The sequence below is a fragment of the Arvicola amphibius genome, chromosome 1 (genome assembly GCF_903992535.2).
Source record: "Arvicola amphibius chromosome 1, mArvAmp1.2, whole genome shotgun sequence".
Lineage (NCBI taxonomy): Eukaryota > Metazoa > Chordata > Mammalia > Rodentia > Cricetidae > Arvicola > Arvicola amphibius.
Window position 1 is genome coordinate 177,307,901 of NC_052047.1, and position 24,813 is coordinate 177,332,713.

The 24,813-nt window shown below is 43.6% G+C and overlaps 1 protein-coding gene across 1 annotated transcript; it reads right to left on the reverse strand.

Moving 5' to 3' along the window:
• Positions 1-9,319: 9,319 nt before the first annotated feature.
• Fgfbp3 (fibroblast growth factor binding protein 3) lies at positions 9,320-10,078 on the reverse strand. Its single transcript, XM_038318459.1, has one exon. The coding sequence runs from the start codon at positions 10,076-10,078 to the stop codon at positions 9,320-9,322; it is 759 nt and encodes a 252-aa protein (XP_038174387.1).
• Between the last annotated feature and the right edge of the window lie 14,735 nt (positions 10,079-24,813).

A 24,813-nucleotide genomic window follows, 5' to 3' on the forward strand; every position in this document is an offset into this window, starting at 1 on the left:
CTCTCACTATTTGCTGATATAATAGTTTACACAGCGACCCCAAAAATTCTACCAGCGAACTTCTACAACTCATAAACACTTTCAGTAATGTAGCAGGATCCAAGATTAACTCAAAAAAATCAGGAGCCCTCCTGTACACAGATGATAAAAGGGTTGGGGAAGAAATCAAAGAAGCATCATCCTTCACAATAGCCACAAATAGCATAAAATATCTCAGAGTAACTCTAACCAAACAAGTGAAAGACTTGTATGACAAGAACTTTAAATCATTGAAGAAAGAAATTGAAGAAGATGCCAGAAAATGGAAAGATCCCCCATGCTCTTGGGTAGGTATAATTAACATTGTAAAAATGGCAATCATAACAAAAGCAATCTACAGATTCAATGCAATGCCCATCACAATCCCAGCAAAATTCTTCACAGACCTCGAAAAAACAATACTCAACTTCATATGGAAAAGCAAAAACTCAGGAGATCCAAACCAATCCTGTACAATAAAGGAACTTCTGGAGGGATCAAAATCTCTGACTTCAAACTCTACTACAGAGCTACAGTACTGAAAACAGCCTGGTATTGGCATAAAAACAGACAGAAGGACCAATGGAACCAAAGCAAAGATCCAGATATCAATCCGCATACCTACGAACACCTGATTTTTGAAAGAAGCAAAAAATATAAAAGGGAAAAAGGAAAGCATATTCAACAAATGGTGCTGACATAATTGGATATCAACATGTAGAAGAATGAAAATAGATCCACATCTATCACCATGCACAAAACTCAAGTCCAAATGAATCAAAAACCTTAACATAAAACCAACCACACTGAACCTCATAGAAGATAAAGTGGGAAGAACACTTGAACACATTGGCACAGGAGACCACTTCCTAAATAAAACCCCAGCAGCACAGACACTGAGAGAAACAATAAATGAGACCTCCTGAAACTGAGAAACTTCTGTAAAGCAAAGGACATGGTCAATAAGACAAAACAACAGCCTACAGAATGGGAAAAGATATTCATCAACCCCACATCGGGCAGAGGGCTGATCTCCAAACTCAAGAAATTGCTCATCAAAAGGACAAAGAATCCAATTTTTAAAATGAGGTACAGTTGGGCGGTGGTGGCGCACATCTTTAATCCCAGCACTCAGGAGGCAGAGGCAGGTGGGTCTTTGTGAGTTTGAGGCCAGCCTGGTCTACAAGAGCTAATTCCAGGACAGGCTACAGAGAAACCCAGTCTCGAAAAACCAAAAACCAAAACAAAACAAAAATGGGGTACAGACCTAAACAGAGAACTCTCAACAGAGTAATCTAAAATAGCTGAAAGACACTTAAGGAAATACTCAACATCCTTAGCCATCAGAGAAATGCAAATCAGAACAACTTTAAGATTCCATCTTATTACCTGTAAGAATGGCCAAGATCAAAAAACACTGATAAGGACTTATACTGGAGAGGTTGTGGGGTAAAGGGAACACTCCTCCATTGCTGGTGGGAGTGCAAACTGGTACAGCCCTTTTGGATATCAGTATGGCAATTTCTCAGAAAATTAGGAAACAACCTTCCTCAAGACCCAGTAATACCACTTTTGGGTATATATCTAAAGGATGCTCAATCGTGCTACAAGGACATGACTATGTTCATAGCAGCATTGTTTGTCATAGTCAGAACCTGGAAACAACCTAAATGCCCCTCGACCGAAGAATGGATAAGGAAAATGAGGTACATCTTGAATTTTGCAGGCAAATTGATGGAACTAGAAAACATCATATTGAGTGAGGTAACCCAGACCCAGAAAGACAAATATAATATGTACTCACTCATAAGTGGCTTTTAGACATAAAGCAGTGAAAACCAGCTCACAAATCACAATCCCAGAGAACCTAGACAACAATGAGGACCCTAAGAGAGACTTACATGGATCTAATCTACATGGGAAGTAGAAAAAGACAAGATCTCCTGAGTAATTGGGAACACGGGGACCATGGGAAAGGGTAGAAGGGGGGGAGAAGAAGGGGAGCAGAGAAAAATGTAGAGTTCAATAAAAAACAATAATAAAAAAAAAGACTTGTCTAAGACAAGCATTTAATCCCAGCACTTGAGAGTCAAAGGTCGGTTGATCTCTGTGAGTTCCAGGTCAGCCTGGTTCTACAAAGCAAGTTCCAGTACAGCCCAGGAGTTGTTATACAGAGAAACTCTGTCTCAAAAAACAAAACAAAACAAACAAAAAAAGTCTAAGAGGCTGGTTGCACATCCACATACTGGCCTTGGTTTCAGGAGCCAAAACTGTGGTTCTAAACCTGTGGTCTAGACCCCTTTAAGGGGTCCTATATCAGATACCTTGTATATTAGACATTTACATTATGATTCATAACAGTAGCAAAATTATGGTTCTGAAGTAGCAACGAAACAATTCTATGGTTGGGGTCACTACAACACAAGGAACTGCAGTAAAGGGTCGGAGCATTAGGAAGGTTGAGGATTGTTGAGCTAGAGGATTAAAGAGAAGATGATTCCTGTCTCTGCCTCTGGAGTGCTGGGATTAAAGGCAACACCGAGGTGAATCTCTGTGAGATCGAGGCCAGCCTGGTCTACAGAGCGAGTTCCAGGACAGGTTTCAAAGCTACAGAGAAACGCTGTCTGGAAACACTAAAAACCCCACCAGAGAGAAGGCGATCCTAAGCATCCTCTTCCTCTAGATACTATTGCTGCCGGCCAATTTCAGGACGTTCCGGTCCCCCCATCTTGTTTTGTTCCCCCTCTCACCCATGTTTTTAATTGAGAGCATTCAGAGCGTTGAGTTTCATAGGAAGAGATATTTAGAGGAGAGGAGGGGAAATAGATGCCTCTGCGTTCCGTTTGCTTTTTCACCCTGCGCTCGGCCTAGGAACACTTCCGTGGCACAGGACCAAGCGCTAATTTTGACATCTCACCCTCCTGGGATTTCTGGGATCTCCCAGGACCAGTTTTCCCTTCACCTCGCTCCCCACATCTTTACAATCGATAAGCAGGCTATCCCTGTTTTGACTTAGAGAAGAATCATCCTCATTGTAACCATTGTCCCTGAGAACAAAAGAATATATGGATCAAAGCCTAAGGGTCTTCAGCCCCACCACCGTCACATGACCACCCAGCTCAAAGGCAGCTACTGTTCTGTCAACTGAAGCCCTGGTCCGATCTGGAGCTTCTGGTCTTTTTAAAGGAATCCCTGTGGTTACCTAGAAACAACACCCCCACCACAACGTCGCATTGTGTGAGGCTGTGTTGCCAGCATTCCCTCCGCGGCGAGACTGTATTTAGCCACTTCAAACTGCGTGCTCGGTAAAGGCATCTTTCTCCTCTTTGAGTCACAGAACTTTTCCTCTCCCCTCCCTGCTGCTCGCTTACTTCATTTTGGTTTGCCACAGGAATGGAAGACTCAGCTTATCTAACTAATCAGGCCCGAAAAATCCTACTGGTGTTTAAATGTAATCGCATTTAAATGCGTACATTAGTCTAGGGAGACCTTTTTTTTAATGTTAATTTATTTTATGTAATAATGATAAACCCATATGTTTTCATTTGAGTCTTTGTTTTCGATCCCCAAAGGAGTTCTGCGTTTTTCATAGAACTTTCCTTTATCTCCTGTTGAATTCAGTCTCCTTTTACCGTGCGTTCTACTGCTAACAGACATTTCTATTGTGTTTCTTAATTTCTTGCTGTCCCTATATGATGACCACCTCTCTCCACCTCTTCCCACCCCTCCCCCCGACGGTGATGAGGCTGAAACCCAGAGCATTATGCATGCAAATTTGCTTTACCTCTGAACTACATCCTAAGCACGGATGGTTTTAATATGATTGAAGTGGGCTTCTTGGTTTTTTTGTTCTGTTCGGTTTTGTTTTGTTTTGTTTTACAGGACAGGAGGAGTTTATAGATGCTTTTATATTTCGAAAAGGAGAGAATGTTGAATGTGATGAGCCAGAGGTCACAGGGGGGACAGAATTCAGCGTAAGTTCATCAAAGCCGAGCAGCTGTAAGCGCTGGTCAAGAACTAAAGAAGCTTTTCTTTGAAGTTATAGGAAAGCTGAGGAGCTGGGAGGTCAGCTGTGGTCCCCTAGGCTCTAAGGCCTCTCTCCTCCCCTTTCAAGTCCTCCACGTGAAGATTTCCCAAACCACCCCCATCCAACCCCGGTGCTTAGGCGGCCCGTATGTGAGTGCTAAGTGCCAGCCAGCTCACATCACTCCTCTCTTCTCCCCGCCCCTCTTTTTTCCCTCTCTTTTCTTTTTCAGTTTCTGGTGCTGGAAAAGTGAAACTCAGTATTCGCATGTCCAAGTATACACTGGCCCTGAACCACACCCCAATCTTCTTTTTGTTTGTTGTTTGTTTATTGCTGTTCCAAACTGAGATGGAGAGTTGCTGATGATTATCATGGAGACGGAGATCCCCCTTTTGATGTGCGCGTTGGTATACAAAAGAAAATAGGCTTTAACAATATACCAACTACACACTTGGACTAGTCAGGAGCTGAGTTCTACCGTGAGCAACACTTTTGAGCCTAACCACGCCTTTCTGGTTAAAGTACTATATGACCACCCCTATTTTCTTTTCTTTTTTTTCTTTTCTTTTTTTTTCTTTTTTTTTTTTTTTTTTTGGTTTTTCGAGACAAGGTTTCTTCTGCAGCTTTGGAGCCTGTCCTGGAACTAGCTCTTGTAGACCAGGCTGGTCTCGAACTCACAGAGATCCGCCTGCCTCTGCCTCCCAAGTGCTGGGATTAAAGGCGTGCGCCACCACCGCCCGGCCACCCCTATTTTCCAAATGGCAAAACTGAGGCTCAGAGAGGGGGAGTGAACTGCCCAAGGTTACAGGGCTGCAAGAAAGACCTCACGTTTGTTGCCTACTATCGCATACGTTGCTACTTAGAGTTTCCTATAATATTTTATGGCTATGGGAGGGGAAAATGCCAAAATTTTGTTTGTTTTGTAAAAGAGAGAGGCAGGTATGAAAATGAAATTCTGAAAAACATAAAGATAGAATCAGTGAATGAGATGTTGCCAGCTTCAAAGTTGGAAGAAGCCTGTGGGCCAGAGATGTGGGTGGCTTTTGACGGCTGGAAGCCTGTGGGCCAGGGAACGTGGGCGTCTTCTGTCAGTTGGAAAAGGTAACAAAACTGGTTCCCCAACCCCCAAAAGATTCCATTATTTATTTCCTTTGCAACTGGTTGAGTGCCCTTCTACGGTGACCTTTTCAAGGACTCTGTTTAGCCTTGAACTTTGTGCTGAATATCAAAATGGGAAGACTATCCCCAGGATGTAAAGATTAAAACACATCTTCTGGTGGCTGGAGAGATGGCTCTGAGGTTAAGGGCACTGGTTGTTCTTCCAGAGGTCCTGAGTTCAATTACAGCCATCTGTAATGAGATCAGGTGCCCTCTTCTGGTGTGCAGGCATACACGGAGGCAGAATGTTGTATGCATAATAAAGAAATCTTTTTAAAAAATGATAAAACACATCTTCCAGTTGATAATTATCCTTAGGCAATGAGATATGATAGAAAGTTAGCATTTTTATGAATCTAATAATATTCTTGTACAAATTTGCATTCTGGGCTAAAAATGTAGGGCAGATTGTCAGTGTACCAAGACACTGTGACTAGTCATTTTCCATTTCCTATGTCTGCCGAGCAAATTTATAAATTGGACCAGTATCTTAAGGCAGATATCTTTTTTCTTTTCTTTTCTTTTTTTGTGAGACAGAGTCTACCATGTAGACTGGCCCAGAAGTAACTGTGTAAACCATGGTAACCTTGAACTTAGAGAGCTCTGCCTGCCTTTGCCTCCTGAGTGCTAAATAATTTTTTCAAATATTTATTTATTTATTTATTTATTTATTTATTTATTATGTATACAATATTCTTTCTGTGTGTATGCCTGAAGGCCAGAAGAGGGCACCAGACCCCATTACAGATGGTTGTGAGCCACCATGTGGTGGCTGGGAATTGAACTCAGGACCTTTGGAAGAGCAGGCAATGCTCTTAACGGCTGAGCCATCTCTCCAGCCCCAGTGCCAAATAATTTTGAACACAGAACCAGAACTAGATGGCTTTATGTCTATGATAACTCTCTTTCTCCCATAGACAGAGGCCCGTGCCTTCCTCTTTGATACCTTCCGATCTCAGCACTGACTGTAAATGTCAATGTGTCCCGGCAACTCCCCCTCCACTCTGGTTGGTGCCCCGTAAGTCCTCTTCCAGCTGCTAGTGTGCTCTTCCAAACCTTTGCCCCAGACACAGAGGTTTTTCTCTCTTTCCCTGGTCATCTCAGGTGCCTTTCTCCAGCTCTTTGAAGTCCACCATCTTTCTTGGGTTACAGCATGTACTCTACATGTTATACATCTTGATATGCACGTTGTTATCTCTGTGGAGGCTACATGTATAATTCCTCAAGGCGATGGCTTTAAAGTCCCAGACTTAACCAAACCCAGTCTTCATACAGCCCTGGAGACCCTGGGACTTAGCCAGTGTCATTCAAAAGACAGATGGGCCGGGCGGTGGTGGCGCATGCCTTTAATCCCAGCACTCGGGAGGCAGAGGCAAGCGGATCTCTGTGAGTTCGAGACCAGCCTGGTCTACAAGAGCTAGTTCCAGGACAGGCTCCAAAGCCACAGAGAAACCCTGTCTCGAAAAACAAAACAAAACAAAACAAAACAAAAAAAAAAGACAGATGGGAGGATCTGATCCCTTCCCGCCCCACTGAAAGTAGCTGACTCCTGTCCCTCTACTGTGTTTCCGGGGCGGAGTCCTGGCACAGCTCTTCCCCAAGAGTAAGGGAGCGGGGATGCTGGCTGCCTGCTTGCTGGGCACACAGAGCGTGGTGCCCTTTTCCTCTTTCTTAGAAAGAAGTTTGTCAGTCCATCAGGGGGATTGGCAGTCCTCTTTCCCGGAGAGCTGGAAGCACGATCCTAGCCGTGTGTCTTTCCATCACTTCTTTCTCGGGAAGCATGCCTTTCGCTCGTTTTTTTCAGATACCTCGTACATTGGGTTATACTTCTGGAGAATGGTCTCCAGATACACTGAGTCTCCTTTCCTTGACCAGGACGAATTTTAATCTAAGGATCAGTGTTACTCAACATGAGACCACATAAGCCTACCCAAACACTTTGTTCAATGGGCATGCTTTGACAATTGTGTGAGTACAAAAAAAAAAAAAAAAAAAAAAAAAAACATACAAAAGGAGCACAAAATAGCTTCTATTTCCCAGAGGCAGATCAAAAAAGGGAAAGTCGGACAGGCTCTAGAAACTACAGGGAAACCCTGTCTCGAAAAACAAAACAAAACAAAAAAAGGGGGGGAAAGTCGGGAATTTGTTATCCTTACTGATATTTTTAAAGGGAGGGAGTAAAAATAGAAGGGGTCAACAGAAATGTATTATACCTGGGGAGTGGACCTCGCATTGGCATCGGACTCAGGCTGGTATGTAAGTTAATAAAAGATAACTGGGCATGGTGGGACATGCCTTTCATCTCAGCTATATGGGAGCTGAGTCAGGAAGATTTCAGGGTTCATGTGGTTGCAGAGCATGACCCTGTTTCAAACTAAAATTTAAAAACAAGTTTAGGGGCTCAGCAAGATGCCTCAGTTGGTGTAAGAGCTTCCTATCAAGGCTGGACACTCTGAGCTCAGTCCCCAGGACCCACACAGTGGAAGGTGAGAACTAACTCCAGCACGCAAGTTGTCCCTTGACTGTCATGTGTGCACACCCACAGACAAGCACACATACAAACACATATACACACCAAAAGCCCAGCTTGGATGTAGCTCAGTGATCAAGTGCTTGCCTAATATGCGCAAGGCCCTGGGCTCAATCCCCAATTACACACACACACACACACACACACACACACCACATTAATAAAATTGATTGATAAATTGGAATAAGCAAGAACTCTAGAAAACACACCTAATCCAAACAGAGGCAGCTGACAGTCAGTCAGTCAGTCAGTCAGTTACCATGTGGGAAGACAGGCCTGGTGTCAACAGATCTGCTTTTGCTTCAAGAAAACCCAAACTTTGGGGGTTTATGTAAAATTATTTCATCTTAAAATGCTGACAGTTAGTCCAAATTGGAGGAAAGAGGGAAGGAAGAGGAGAAGGAAACAGGGGGCAGGAGAGAAACTAGCAGGGAATGAGAAAGGGATGGGGGGAGAGAGAAAGAATGCCCTGTGAAGTTCAAGCAGAGCAATGCATACCTCAGAAGCTGCCTATTAACGGCCCTTGCTTTATACACATTTTTGTTTCTTTTCACAACAATTCACATTGTGTTTAAGAACTTAATTCAAGTTGGTCATGGTGGAGCACCTGGAAGTCTGAGGCATCAAGGTCTTGAGAAAATGACAGTCTCAAACACACACACACACAAACAGATGTGGGCTTTAATAAAGGTATATTTAGAAATAGATAAATGACAAAAGCAGCATTTCCATCATTTTATAACTCTTTGAGTATTTTTTTATGAAAGATGATCGTTACATCATATTTTAAAAGAAAAAAATTAATTTAATTATACAGGCGATAAGGGGCCCAAACAACTAAGATACATGTCTACATTTTATCTGAGTTTCAAAAGAGCGATCAAATGTAAAGACTTGAGGATTTTTGTTTATATTTGGAGATCTAGAGAGCACTGAACTCACTGAATTTAGGTACTTAATGACCTTTCAGGACAGTATGTTCAAAATTCAGTTTCACAGTAGCAATGCTAAAGAAACTGAAAAGCAATTGTCCTAATAATCCATTCCTGGATTTATTTTGTACCTATAAGGCTTCAATCCACATAGAAAATGTGATGTTGTCACACCCAGAGTTCATAACAATCCAGAAAAGGGGGTGGGGAGAAAAACTAATCAGTCAGCTGAATAGCCAAGAAGACTTTGAACAATTCAACCTGGCTCAGGTTCTTACTCACAATTACATTTTAATAATAATGTGTTAATATACATCATCTCCTGCTTCACAGGAGAGATTCGCACCTCTCTAGTGACTTCATTCCCCCTCTTCTCAGCTTCTCTCCCTAGTCTACAGTTTTTGCAAACAATATAAACCTATTCGTTTCCACTATTCTTCTGCTCTTAAATCAAAATTGAGATACTTCAAGAACGTTTCTTCCTCTGCTGTCTCAGATTCTCCCTACCCTGACCCCTGCACTATTTTGGAATCCGGACTCCCGCCTACTCTCCGTCCCGGTTCCCACTGTCTAAGACGCCCCGAGCCTCCCGTCCCGGCTGTACTGCCCTCTGCTCTGCAGCACCTGGCCCTGGTGCCCCCCTCTAAGACCGCAGTATCAGCCATTCCAGAAATTGACGAAGAAGTTGCAGAGGGAGTGCCACTTCTCGGTGCAGTAGGTCTCAGTGAGCTGGGCATTCTGATCCAGCCCGTCTGGCGGGAGCCCGGCCACTACGGGAGGCTCTGGGACCGGGTCCGAGCCCACCTTCCTCCTGCTCACTCTGGTCTTCGTCCTCGAGGGCTTCTTCTCCTTGGGAGGCGGCGAGCTCGGGGACAACACTGGTTGTCGCTGCCGGGCCCGGCTCCGCGCCCTGGCCCGGGTCTGCTCGACGGAACGCGCGGACAGGGTGGGGCGCGCGGGCGGGTGCAGCTCGGCGCCTACCTTCTTGCGGGCGCACAGGCGCGGTGGCAGCGGCTCGGGGTCCAGGCAGGGTCGCGGTTTCCTGCGCAGGGCGCCCAGCAGCCGCTTCCAGTAGTGCGAGCGCCGGGCGCCCGAGGTCGCGCAGCGCTCGGGATGCCCGCGGTAGGCGCAGTGAAGGCGAGCCCCGCCCGGGGCCTGGCAGCTCAGGGCCAGCTCGCCGCCCGTCGGTGTCCCCGGAGCCGGCACCAAGAGCTGCCAGCTGCACGCGTGCTGCTCTGAGCTCACGAAGCGACCCGAGGAACCGCCCGTGGGGCCCGAGACCGGGCCCGCCTCCCTACCAGCCGCCCCCTTGTCCTTCTGGGCGGCCGCGAGGACACAGCATTCCAGCAGCAGCAGCAGCCTCAGCGGAGAGAGCAACGCCCGCGGCCTCGGAGGACTCCTGCTCGCGGTGGCCATCCCACTCTTCTAGGGTCCCTGTGGCTTCAAAGCAGGCAGCACGCAGCGAGGAGCATCCTCGGATCTGTGGATGAAGGCTACGGATGAGTCCCATACAACCCTCACCCTGGGCACAGGAACCTGCCAACTCCCCTGACCGTACTTTGTGGAAACTAATGTTATCAGTTAGCTGCAGGGAGCCCCTCTAAAGAGTTGTCCTAGGAGAACAACTTACTGTTTAAGAAATCGTTTTTGAAACGCTTGTTGAGATAGGAAAATGACGTTTAATAACCGCATAACCGACCCCCCTCCCCACGCCAAAGTGTCTACAAAATCATTTCAGGTTAGTCTTAGGACACATGCACTTTTAGCTTACCGAATTCTAGAAGAGGTGGAGGGGCCCTATTAGAGTAGAGGGAATGACTGCATAAGGGATTAGTCTGTTTTAAAGGGTTCTCTGAATGAACCTGTTATCAATGGGACAGAAGGGGCCTCCCTCTCTATGCCCCTCCCAGATTTCTCTCACACTGGATTTCCCACACCACACGGACAGAAGAAACACCCTCGTGCAGACCCACACACCACAGAAGTATGGTAGAAGCAGTTGTGTGATGTGAAGCACAAATGCTGTATTTTGCTTCCATTGCTGAAAATAACACAAATGTTAACAAATCTTTCTTTTCTTTTGTAACTTTTACTTATTTATCTGAAGAATAAATGTTAGACATGAAGACCTAAGTTTTAAGATAAAAAAGATAAAATGAAACAAAATTGTTCAGAACCAGATATTATTTGACTGTTTGCACAGTTTCCTTTTTCTTTTTACATTACATGTATTGTGTGTATGTGTGCGTGTGTGTGTGTGTGTGTGTGTGTGTGTGCGCGCGCGCGCGCGCGCGCGCGTAGGTCAGAGAAAAGCCTGCGGGAACCAGTTCTCCTCTCTCTCTCTCTCTCTCTCTCTCTCTCTCTCTCTCTCTCTCTCTCTCTCTCTCTCTCTCTCTCTCTCTCTGTGTGTGTGTGTGTGTGTGTATGTGTCTGTCTCTCTACCTCGTGGATCCCAGGGATCCGACTCAGTTTGTGGGGTGTGGAGGCAAGCTCCTTTACCTCCTGAGTCATCTTGAAGGCCTCATTATTTTTGGTTTTTCATATCACTCAGTTCTATATTTTTGTCAGTGCATCTAGGGATAGGTATTTGGTTTTTAACTGTTTAGGGGCATGACAAATTAGTTCTAAATCTCTTTCAAAACTTACAGGTTCTAAAACAGAACTATTTGCTTCGTAGTCAGAAAGTAATAGAAACTAAAACAGTGTAATACTTAAGTATTAACCTGTAGTGGAGGGATAGACTTTGGGTCTGGTTAATTTGCTGTGTGATTTTTTTTTTAACTTACAAGTGTTTTTTTTTTTATGATAACATGTATAAGGTGAAAGAGAGTTTTACATTTATTATGTATTTGCTTGCTGTATATGTGCTCAAATGCTATAGCACACTTGTGGAGGTCAGAAGACAAGTTTCAGAAGTCTATCCTCTCCTCCCACTGTGTGGTTCTCAAGGATTGAAAACTCAGACTCCTATGATGAGGCTTGGCAGCTCAACCCTTGCTGAGCCATCTCTTTAGCCCCCTCCCTTTTGAAACAGGATCTCGCGTACCCAATCCTGGCTTGAGTTCACTCTGTATCTGAATGTGACCTTGTATTTTAAGCAAAGTTATTTAAGGTTTGGGATTTTGTATTTACCCCCTTTTGCCCCAAAATATATGTGACCTCTCTTCTCTCTCTGTCTCTCTCTCTTTAAGAGTTTAGTGCCAAGGGGCTGGTGAGACCCATGTAAAGGCAGAAAAAGAAAACTGACTCCACAAAATTGCCCTGCAATCTCCATTCAGGCACAGTGACACATGCCCCTCCCATCCACACACTAATAATAAAAGAAAGCATTTTTGACTTTGTTTTGTTAAAGCACTTATTCCTACAGGCCATGGGGGGATGTTGCTCACTAGAAGAGACTTGCTTAGTGTGTCCAAGGCACTGTGTTTACACCTCAGTACTGAAAAATATTTATTTCCTAATCTAATTTTGGTATTAACTATACTAGTTAAATTGTTAGTAAAAACAAATTGGTATCTACAGCTACAGCATTAAGAAACACTAATAACATTAAAACAGGAATATGCTAACAAAAGTTTTGTAATTACCAGTAGATAATTAATCAATTTTACAGATAGAAATCCTTTCTCAATTTCTCTCAGAAAAAAAATATTCTCACAGGAAAAACACCAAAATTGGTCGCAGACTTTTTTTTTCTGTAGCTCTCGTATCAAGAGCTGAATAACATTTGGAATAGATTTTTTTCAGCTAAAGAGTGACATCTTGTGGCTTTATTGTCTAATTACATTAAGATTATCTAACTAATGAGCTAGATCCACAGATTGAGCGTCCCTGTCAGAGGCACTGCTCCAAGAAGAAAAGGAAGGGCTCACAGATGTGCTATCAAGCCAGAAAAGGAAAGATAAGTTCAAAACTACGGTAAGTGAAGCCAAACACGAGTAGCCTGGTGGCTCCTGCCTGCAATTCCAACACCATAAATGCTGAGGCAGGTGAATCAGATACTCAGGGCTGGACTGGACCGCACAGTGAGGCTCAGGTCAGCCTGAGAGACAAGAGCCTGTCTCAAAAACAAAGAGAAAGAAAGAAGTCATAGCATAAGACTTCGCAGTTTAGGGGCTGGAGTGAGAAAGGTTTACTGCTCTTGCAGAGATCTGGAATTTGGTTCCCAGAGCCCGTGTCAGGTAGCTCATCGTCTCCTGCTACTTCAGCTCTAGGTGATCCATCGCCCCCTCTGTCCATCGTGGGAAACCTGCACTCCCATGAACACACTGCCACAGAGATACATACACATGATTAAAAATAAAAATAATCTTTCCAAGGGAGGTCCAATCTCAGCAGCCCTGGGCTCTCCTTCCTCCAGGACTTAGATGCTCCAGGTCCCTCTTGGCTGAGCCCGCTGCTGGGGGGGTGTATCAGGGTAAGGCCTATGTTAATTGTGAGTGGTTTGTAAATTTTCTCTTGTCATGCTTTTCTATCTGGAGCTCTCCCAGAGTATGTTCTTGAGCTTTTGGCTTTCACGTGTGAGCACAGGGGTTTTCAACACTCTCCTCGGTTAAGGTCATTCCGCCATCTCATCTCGCTGCTTCCTTCCTAGGCCTGATCTTCCTCCCTCTCCTCCCAACTGCATTCTAGCTGCCTTTTAGATGAAAGAGGTTACAGGATTGGAGAGGGTGGAATGGCGCCTTTGAGTCCTTTCTAGAAACCTGTCTCCAGTCCAGCAGTACCCAGCTTGCTGAAGTCCATCCTAACATCTGATGGCATGGGTTAGAGGTGTTGGATCAGGCCTGGCCCTGGTCCCTGTACCTTAGCTCCTGGTGGCCAAGTGGAGAGGCATCCATACCCCTCAATAAACATAAGCATCTTAGTTGTAAAGCCTCAGCTCCCCCCCCCCCATCACAGATCCCAAAGCACAGTCTCCTGGTAACTTGGCAAGCAGCTGAGCCTGGCCGAGGTGAGGGCTTTGTCAAGTAGCAGCTCCCAGGTACTCAGAGGTCTTGCAGCACAAAGCCCATTGGTTCCAAGAATCTCAAGAAGTGGCTCTGGCTCCTGGGACTGAAGGGAACCAGTGTCAAGTCAGGAGAGCAAACTACTCAGCAGGAGAGTCAAAGGCAGGGTTGTGTCTTATCCCAGGAGCCAGCCTGTGGTCTCCCTGTGCCCCTCCTTTGGTGGTCTGCTGCTTGTCCTGTCCTGACCTCATGAGCTGCACAGTTCCCCTCCCCTCCAGGCATCCAGGAGAGTATGGAAAAATAACCTAGCAGGGAAGACGACTAGGGAAAAAACTCAGTGGCTACCCTCACATCCAACATGACTTCCAAGGGCTCATGTAAAGATTCAATTCCACTTCTGTCCCCCCTCCCTCACCGGCCCAGAGCCAAGCTCACCTCCCTAGGGCCCACAAAGGAGACTGCACACTGACTACTGCATGAAGAGGGGCAGTGAAGAGAAATGGGAACCCTGGGAGTAAGAGATGCTGAAAAAAATACACCCTTTAATCCCAGCACTCGGGAGGCAGAGGCAGGCGGATCTCTGTGAGTTCGAGACCAGCCTGGTCTACAAGAGCTAGCTCCAGGACAGGCTCTAAAGCTGCAGAGAAACCCTGTCTCGAAAAAAAAAAAACAAAAAAAAAATACACAAGAAGCCTTTATAACAGGAAAATCAATAATTACCGTCTTAGCCATTTAAAAGTATATAGTTCAGCAGCAGTGAGAACATCCATGCTTGTGGAGACATCGTCACATCCATCTCCAGAATTTTCTTCACTTGTCCAAATAAAAGTTTGTCTCTCTGGGGTTGGAGGCATCGATGCCTCAGAGGCTAAGGGTTCTTACTGTTCCTCCAGCGTACATCTCCCGACACCCACATCAGGTGCTTTAACAACCACCTGTAACCCCATCTTTAGGGCATCCAGCACCCTCTTCTGGCCTCCCCTGCATCCACATACATAGCATACTCACACAGACAAACAGACACTAAATAAAAACAATAAAAATAAATAGTAAAAGTTTGTTTCTATTAAACAATAACTCCCTATTCTTCTCCTTCCCTGTCCCCTGACAACCATAATTCTATTTTCTGACTCTGAATATAGCCATCTACTATAAAGTAAAATCATATGGCATTTATCCATTTAGGACAGGCTTACTCCATCTAAAATGATATCCTCCGGATTCAGTCATATTGTAGCACGTCTCTAAATTCCTTTTATTTTCAAGGTTAAATAATACGCCATTGTATTTATATGCCACATTTTGCTTATTCATTCATCTGTTGGTAGATACATAAATGCTTATAGCTTTCAGCTATTATCAATAATGCTTCTATAACAGTGGCTTGCAAATATCTGACCAAGTTTCTGCTTTTAATTAAAAGGTTCTGTTGTATGATGTTTTACTATTTTGGCTTTTTTGGGGGCCTGCCATCCAGCTCCCAAATAAATCACACACAGAGGCTTATTCTTACTTACGAATGTCTGATCTTAGCTTAGCTTGCTTCTTGACAGTTTTTCTTAAATTATCCTGACTACCCTTTGCCTCTGGACTTTTATCTTTCTCTATTTCTGTATGCCATTCTTTGTTTCTTTCTCCATGGCTTGCTGTGTAGCTGAGTAGCTGGCCCCTGAGGTCATCTTCTTCTTGTTCTCTTGCTCCTCTTCTTCCTTGTTTCTCTTTCTGTTTATACTCTCTGCCTGCCAGCCCTGCATTTGGTTAATTTTGAAGCTGTGATTCTTTGCCTTTCTAAAATACCTGATTGGGGGGCGGGGGCTGGATAGATGGCTCAGCGGTTAAGAGCATTGCCTGCTGTTCTTCTAAAGGTCCTGAGTTCAATTCCCAGCAACCACATGGTGGCTCACAACCATCTGTAATGAGGTCTGGTGCCCTCTTCTGGCCTTCAGGCATATATTCAGACAGAATATTGTATACATATTAAATAAATATTTAAAAAAAATACCTGATGGTCTAATAAAGAGCTGAATGGCCAGTAGCATCAGGTATTTTAGAAAGGCAAAGAATCACAGCTTTAAAATTAACCAAATGCAGCATAAACAAAGTCACACACTTTAAAATAATATTCCCCCATGAAGTTTCATTTATATTTTCTCCAATTTATTTTTATTTTTTATGTGCATTGGTGTTTTTGCCATGGGTATTGGGTCCCCTGGAACTGGAATTACAGACATTTGTGAGCTGCCATGTGGGTCTGGGAACTGAACCCAGGTACTCTGGAAGAGCAGCCAGTATTCTTAACCCCTGCGCCATTTCTCCAGCCCTCATTTATAATTTTTTGAGGACATTCACACTACTTTCCACAGTGGATGCATCATGTTACATTCCCATTAGCAGGGTACACATGTCCTAATTAGAACTCAGGAACTTTGGAAGAGCAAGCAATGCTCTTAACTGCTGAGCCATCTCTCCAGCCCCTTATCATTGACTTTTTAAAAAATATTTTATGTGAATGACTATTTTGTCTCCATGTATTTATGTGCACTATTTGTGTCTGGTACCCTTGCAGGCCGGAAGAGGGTGTGAGATCTCCTGGAGCTTGAGTTACAATGGTGTTCTTAACAACTGGACCATCTCTCCAGTCCCTAAGGTCACTTAAAAAAAATTCATATGGGCTGAAGCGATGGCTCAGCAGTTAAGAGCACTGGCTGCTCTTCCAGAGGACCCAGGTTCAATTCCCAGCACCTGCATGGCAGCTCACAATTGTCTGTAACTCCAGTTCCAGGGAGTTACTGATACTTTTTGAAATGTTGACAACAATGTACATAAAATAAAATATTAAAAATAATTTATTCATTTCTATTTTATGTGTATATGCTGGCTAGTTTTATGTCGACTTACACAAGCTATAGTCATCTGAGAGCAAACCTTGATTGAGAAAATGCCCCCATAAGATCAGGCTGTAGGCAAGGTTATGGAACAGTTTCTTAATTACTGGTTTATGAGGGGAGGACCCAGACCACTGTAGGTGATGTCACCTCTAGGCTGATGGTCCTTAGTTCAATAAGAAAACAGAAAAAGAAAGTCACAAAGAGCAAGCCGGTAAGCCGTGCCCGCCATGGCTTTTGCATCAGGGTCCTATCCTAGTTGAGTTTCTGTCCTGGCTTTCTTCAATGATGGACTATGGTATGGAAGTGTGAGCCAAATAAACCCTGTCCTCCCAGCTTGTTTTGGTCATGGTGTTTTACCAAAGCAACAGAAACCCCAAGACAGTATATTCGTGTTTCACTTGCACGTATGTGTTGTTGGTTTTTACTCTTGGGCTCTTTGATGGGGAACTTCAGCCAATCACATTCCGTTTAGGGGCCACAGAGAAACAGATAAAACATCCAGGTGCGCTTGCCTCTGCCCTTTTGTTCCCTGTGCTCCTGGATAGCTGGAACCCTGATTTTATAAGTTTTCCTTTCTTCCGTTTATTAAAGCTGAATATTTTATATTAAGCTAGTCTGGTTAATTCTAAATACCGATCGACCACGCCCCTTCAGCTCTTTGAAGGGCCCATTACCCAGCTCCCAAATAAATACACAGAGGCCTTTTCTTACTTATGAATGCCTGGCCTTAGCTTGGCTTGTTTCTAGCCAGTTTTTTTGTTTTGGTTTGTTTGTTTCTCTGTAGCTTTGGAGCCTGTCCTGAAACTCACTTAGTAGATCAAACTGGCCTTGATCTCGTGCAGATCTATCTACCTGTCTCTGCCTCCTAAGTGATGGGATTAAAGGCACGCACAGTCACCACCTGGCCCTAGCTGGCTTTTCTTATTTTAAATTATCCTGTCTATCTTTTGCCTCTGGGACTTTATCTTTATTTTACTTCTGTGATTTTACTTTCTCTCTTATTCCGTGACTGGCTATGTAGTTGGGTGGCTGACCATGGAGTTTTCTTTTCCTTCTTTTCTCATTCCTTGACCTTCCTCTTCCCAGTTTTCTCCTTCTATTTATTCTCTGTCTCCAACCCCGTCTATTCTGTCTTGCTATTGGCCATTCAGCTATTTATTAGACCAATCAGGTGTTTTACACAGGCAAAGTATCATAACTTCACAGAGTTAAACAAATGCAACATATCTTTGCATCATTAAATGTTCTAAAGCATAAACAAATGTAACACATCTTAAATTAATATTACACAACATGTATGTATTTGCACCATGTGTGTGTCTGGTACCCAAGGAAGCCAGCAGAGAGGGTTTCATCCCCTGGCACTTGAGTTACAGATGGTTGTGAGTTGCCATGTGGGTGGGAACCAGACCCAGGTCTTCTACAAGATTGATAAGTGCTTTTAAGCACTATCTCTTTGGCACCCAAACATTACATCTTAATTAATTAAAAAAATAAATTTGTCTGGAGATGGAACTTGAGAGATGGGTCAGAGGTTAACTGTTTACTACCTTTGCAGAAGACCTAAGTTTGATTCCCAACACCCACATCAGACTGTTCAAAACCACTTGTACCTATAGATATAAAGGATTTCACACTCTCTTCTGACCTCTGCAGGTACCTACACTTACACATATACACTTACATGCACACATGTAGAAGACTGTACTTTCGTTTCCTGGCCACCCAGATCCAAATACTCACACAGAAACTATAATTATATAATTATAATTAATTATAAAACTGTTTGGCCTAGTAGCTCAGGCTTACTATTAACTAGCTCTTACAACTTAAATTAGCCCATAATTTTTTTTTTTTGACAGGGTTTCTCTGTAGCTTTGGAGCCTGTCCTGGAACTAGCTCTTGTAGACCAGACTGGCCTCAAACTCACAGAGATCCGCCTGCCTCTGCCTCCCGAGTGCTGGGATTAAGGGCGTGCGCCACCACCACCTGACTCAATACTATTTCACTCTTTTTTAAAAAAAAAAAAAGATTTATTTATTATGTATACAGTGTTCTGTCTGCATGTATGCCTGCAGGCCAGAAGAGGGTGCCAGATCTCATTACAGATGGTTGTGAGTCACCATGTGGGTACTTGGAATTGAACTCAGGACCTCTGGAAGAGCAGCCAGAGCTCTTAACCGCTGAGCCATCTCTCCAGCCCCTCAATACTATTTCTTATTCAACCCCACTTCCATGTGTATTCCTCCCTGGCTGGCTACAGACAGAGTCAGCTGTCGATGCTGGCAGTACCACTGCCAGGCTGAGCCCATAATTCTTGCATGTGTTTAGCCACCTGGCTTGGTATCTTTTCTCAGTGAGGCATTCTCATCTTGATTCCTCTGCATCTGGCTGATGACTGCATCTCTGCCTTTCTTCTTCCCAGAATTCTCCTAGTCTGGTGACTTCACCTTTACTTCCTGTCTGGCTACTGGCTAAGCAGCATTTTATTAAACCAATATGAGTGACAAATCTTTACAGTGTACAAGAAGAGTGTTACCCCACACCAATTTCCTTTTTTTCTTTTCAAAACAAAAAAATCCTGAATCTCCTTTGTTTAGCTTTTTTCCTGATTGTTATCTATAACAATTTGTAACCAACACTCTAAACAAAGACAAACATTCATAATCCATTTTTTTTGGAATGTGGGCATACTTTTCTAGGCTACTTCCTGCTGATTTGTGAGCACTAGTAATCTTATAGGAACCCAAAGAAAATTTAGGATTATGATCAAGTCCTGACTGGAGTATTCTGTGAGGCTTGATCATCTCAGACAGCAGTCTTGAAGCTATGCTGGATGCAAAACTCAGAGGAAACTGCAACAGAGGTGCTCTGAAATGTTGGATCATCTGGGCCATCCATTCCCATTGGAGATTTCTCAGGGGGTCTTCCTTGATCAAACCTTATTTTTCTTAATCAAGAATGAATCCACAGCCTCACATTTCCTGCGGAAACAAAAGCAAAACCTTTTCTACAAAGTAACATATCTTTTGACTTAAATTTTGAAGTCAAGGCATTTTCAAAATATATATGTTGGATTAGCCCAGCATCATTTATAATCAAATATCTTTAGCAGCTGTTGTTCCTTCCTCAGCAGTCAAACAATTCAATGACAATACAATAACATACAGTATCCAGATTCTCCGTGTATTTTCTTTACATGGCCTTTTTTTAACTCTATTTCTTTTATTCTTAATTTTGTTTTTGTTTTTTTGTTTTTTTCGAGACAGGGTTTCCCTGTAGTTTCTAGAGCCTGTCCTGGAACTAGCTCTTGTAGACCAGGCTGGCCTCGAACTCAGAGATCCATCTGCCTCTGCCTCCCGAGTGCTGGGATTAAAGGCGTGCACCACCACCCCCCAGCTAATTTTTGTTCTTTTGAGATGAGGTTTCTCTATGTGTTTTTAACTGTACTGGATCTCACTCGGTAGACCAGGCTGGTCTCAAAGTCACAGAGATCTGCCCACCTCTGCCTCCCAAGTGCTGGGATTAAAGGTTTGTGCCACCTCATCCGGCTACTCTATTTCTTTCTTTTTTTTTTAAGGGCTTTATCATTTTTCTTTTTTTCCCCAAGACTACATATATTTTAAAACACACTTTAAACCATTCAGAGTTTTATTTTTCCCATCTGAATCTGTCTTTATTTTATATATATATATATATATATATATATATATATATCACATGAGTCTTTAATCTGCTAAATGGCATGGCTAGGATGCTGTGGTTTTGGTGATTGGCTCAGTCCCATTCCTTAGCTTCCTGAGAGTCTAGCTTCATGGTAGAGGTACAGGCAGGAGTCATGTTTATTGCCACAACTCTGTGGAGTTTCTAGGTCCATGCCATCATCAAGAACCATGCCACCAGCTGCTCATAAAAACTATTTAAGTGTTTGGTGGCAGGGACTTTTAAAAGAGCTGCAAGGTTTTTGCCACTAACCTTGAATCAGGAAGCCTTTTTTTTTTTTTTTTTTTTGGTTTTTCGAGACAGGGTTTCCCTGTAGTTTCTAGAGCCTGTCCTGGAACTAGCTCTTGTAGACCAGGCTGGCCTCGAACTCAGAGATCCGCCTGCCTCTGCCTCCCGAGTGCTGGGATTAAAGGCGTGCGCCACCACCGCCCGGCCAGGAAGCCTTTTTTAAATATTTATTTACGCCGGGCGGTGGTGGCGCACGCCTTTAATCCCAGCACTCGGGAGGCAGAGGCAGGCGGATCTCTGTGAGTTCGAGGCCAGCCTGGTCTACAAGAGCTAGCTCCAGGACAGGCTCTAAAGCTGCAGAGAAACCCTGCCTCGAAAAACAAAACAAAAAAATAATAAATAAATATTTATTTATTATGCATACAACATTCTGTCTGTGTGTATGCCTGCAGGCCAGAAGAGGGCAGCAGACCTCATTTACAGATGGTTGTGAGCCACCATGTGGTTGCCAGGAATTGAACTCAGGACCTTTGGAAGAGCAGGCAATGCTCTTAACCACTGAGCCATCTCTCCAGCCCCCAGGAAGCCTTTCTTAAAGGAGTCACACCTTTGTTTTCAAATGGAGCCTACTGGAGAAAAGACAGTTACCAAGAAGCTGTGTTTGACTCTGTTCTTGTGTGTCTGGGATTTTTTTTTTAAGGTTTCTTAGGCTTTATGTGGAAGTTCTTGCCCCATGATGGGTGCTGCTTTTAGACTGAGACTGCACTTTTGTTTCCTGGCTGCCCAGACCCAAATAATCACACTGAAACTATATTAATTACAATACTGTTTGGCCTATTAACTCGGGATTATTATTAATTAGCTGCTACAACTTAAATTAGCTCCTAATTCTTATGTATGTTTAGCCAGGTGGCTTGGTGCCTTTTCTCAATGAGGCATTCTCATTTTGTTTCCTCTGCATCTGGCTGATGACTGCATCTCTGCCTTTCCTCTTCCCAGAATTCACCTAGTCTGGTGACCCCACCTATACTTTCTGCCTGGCTACTGACCTATCAGTGTTTTATTAAAACAATACAAGTGGCAAATCTTTACGAGATCATTATCTCACAGCATACAAACACATACATACCCAAAAATCAAAACAACCTGAAAAGTTTGGCTGGTGAGATGGCTCAACAAGCAGAGTGCTTGCTGTACACGCTAGTAATAAGTAAGATGAGTCCTCTTCTATTTTTATGTGGGTTCTGGGGATTAAACAGCTGAGTCATCTTGCTGGCCCAGTTACCGTTTTCCTCAGTGACTGAAAAGTCTTTTGTTGCTGCTGTTTTTTTTGAGACAGGGTTTCTCTGTGTAGCTCTGGCTGTCCTGAAATGCACTGTGTATGTAGACCAGGCTGGCTTTGAATTTACAGAGATCCACCTGCCTCTGCCTCCCGAGTGCTGGTATTAAAGGTGTGAACCACCACCACCCCGACCCAAAAGTCTTAACAGTCTAAAAGAAGGCAAAGTTTGTTGATGACGTCAGTGATTAAGCCAGGAGTGGTTGTGCATGCCTAGAAGTTGAGGAGGCTGGGGCAGGATAGCTACCAGTTTGAGGTAAGCCAGGAATATATTTTTGGTTGGTCTTTGTGTTTTTTTTTTTGGGGGGGGGGATTCGAGACAGGGTTTCTCTGTAGCTTTGGAGCCTGTCCTGGAACTAGCTCTTGTAGACCAGGCTGGTCTCGAACTCACAGAGGTCCGCCTGCCTCTGCCTCCCGAGTGCTGGGATTAAAGGCATGAGCCACCACTGCCCGTCATGAATTTTTTTTTTAAGATTTATGTATTTATTTTGTTTACAGTCTTCTGTCTCCATGTATGCCCACACGCCAGAAGAGGGCACCAGATTTCATTACAGATGGTTGTGAGCCACCATGTGGTTGCTGGGAATTGAACTCAGGACCTCTGGAAGAATAATCAGTGCTCTTAACCTTTGAGCCATCTCTCCAGCCCCTGGCTTGAATTCTTTTAATCCACTTGCAATAATTCTATACTTGCTTATTCCTATTTATGTAAAAACTCAGATCAAGTATAGGTACTGTATCTTTATGGATATTAATTCAAATTGGGAAAGCCTAAATATTAAGTGTTCTGAATTTTTATGTACTGGAAATATTAGTTAAGCAAATTTATGCAAAACACTGTGGATTGCAAGTTCAAAGACAGTCTGTGCTACATTGAGACTCAAAGATAAATGGGGGATGGAGAGACAGGTCAGTTGGGAAGGTGTTTGACAGGCAAGTATGAAGATTTGAGCTTAGATCCCTGAACCCATATAAAGCCTGACTTGGTACCACATCTGTAACCCCAGCTCTCCTATGGCAAGAGGAGAGGCTGAGAAGGAGAATTCCCAGAAGCTGGTAGACCAGCTAGCCTGGCATATACAGTAGCAAACAGGTTCAAACAAGATGATAGTCGAGGACTGATACCCAGGGCTGTTCTTTGACATATGTGTGTGTGGGGAAGACACACATTGGTTTAAAAAAAAAGGAATGACAGTGAAACCCTGTCTCAAAAAAAAAAAAAACCCAAAAAAGAATGAACAAACAATTTATACCATGGTGGTGGTGGCACACGCATTTAATCCCAGCACTCAGGAGGAAGAGGCAGGCAGATCTCTAAATGGAGGCTAGCCTGGTCTACAAAGTGAGTTCCAGGACAGCTAGGGCTACACAGAGAAACCCTCTTTCAAAGAAGAAAAAACTTGCAAAATTGTATTCTGGATACATTATATTCAATGTATATTTATACAAACTCAAACTTCATAGAGACAGTTATTTCTGGAATGGTACAGAGGAGGATAGATGGGATTAGAGAGGAGTAAACGATAAGTTTAACTATAATTTTGTAGAAATTTATCTAAAGCAACTACAGTAGAAATATTAAAATACTTTGAATTTTTCTTAATTTATAATTTGTCCACAAATCCTGTTTATTCACTTTACTCCCTTTGGGATTCTATTATAAAATTAGAGGTAGATATTTATTTAGATGGATATAAAACCATGGATTCAGGTCACATCCAGGTTTTCTATGTAGTAACAGTGTTCCAGTGAATTCTTTTTTTTTTTTTTTTTTTTTTTGAGATACGGCTTCGCTATGCAGCCTTTGCTGGCCTGGAACCTGCTATGTAGACCAGGCTAGTCTTGAACTCAGACTACCTTCTGCCTCAAGTGCTGGGATTAAAGCACTTTAAATGTTCTTTCTTTTTTTTTTTTTTTTTTTGGTTTTTCGAGACAGGGTTTCTCTGTGGCTTTGGAGCCTGTCCTGGAACTAGCTCTTGTAGACTAGGCTGGTCTCGAACTCACAGAGATCTGCCTGCCTCTGCCTCCCGAGTGCTGGGATTAAAGGCGTGCGCCACCACCGCCCGGCTAAATGTTCTTTCTTAAAAACACATTTATATGTTTGTGTGTAGGTGTGTGAGTACCATGGCACATGAGTGATGTTCAGAGGACAACCTGCAGGAGTTGGTGTTCTATTTCCACTGTATGGGTCCCAGGGGTTGAACTCAGGCTAAGCTTGGTGGCAAGTGCCCTTACTCACCAAGCCAGCTTTCCAGCCCTCAGTTAACATTCCTGTAGGGATCATCTCCAGTAAAAGAGTGTGTTTCTACAGCCATTATCTTTAAATTGGGGGTGCATGGATCCTCAAGAAATGAGGTCTATTAGTACCATGCTTTTAAAAGTCAGTGTACCACAAAACTATAAATATATTTGATTAAAGAGCATTGTCTTCGAAGCTGCTGGGGTGTGGCATCATAAAAAGTTATGTGTACTAGATTACTTTTCAATCAGCAAATCTATAACTGAGACAACCATACTGCCAAAATTGTTAAGATACAGAAATAAAGCCGGGCGGTGGTGGCGCACGCCTTTAATCCCAGCACTCGGGAGGCAGAGGCAGGCGGATCTCTGTGAGTTCGAGACCAGCCTGGTCTACAAGAGCTAGCTCCAGGACAGGCTCTAAAGCTGCAGAGAAACCCTGTCTCAAAAAACCAAAAAAAAAAAAAAAAGATCCAGAAATAAAGTAAGCAGCTCAGGGTCATGTTATTAACAAAAGGAATAATCAGGGATAGGGGTTTAGCTCAGTGCCACAGAATGTGCCCAGCCCTGAGTTCCACCATCACCACTGCACAAAGCACCAAAGGTCAACGTGTTAACAGTTCTGAGTGCTCAGTATGTAGTCATTTGGGTAAATGTTTGTGCATTCTCATTTGGTCTCCACCAAGTCTGAGCCACTGCTGTCTTCACTTCCCAGATGTAGAGCTGAAGCTCAGTGAGGCTGTAAGACTTCTCTGGACACGTAACGGTCAAGTGTGATGAGAGAAGACT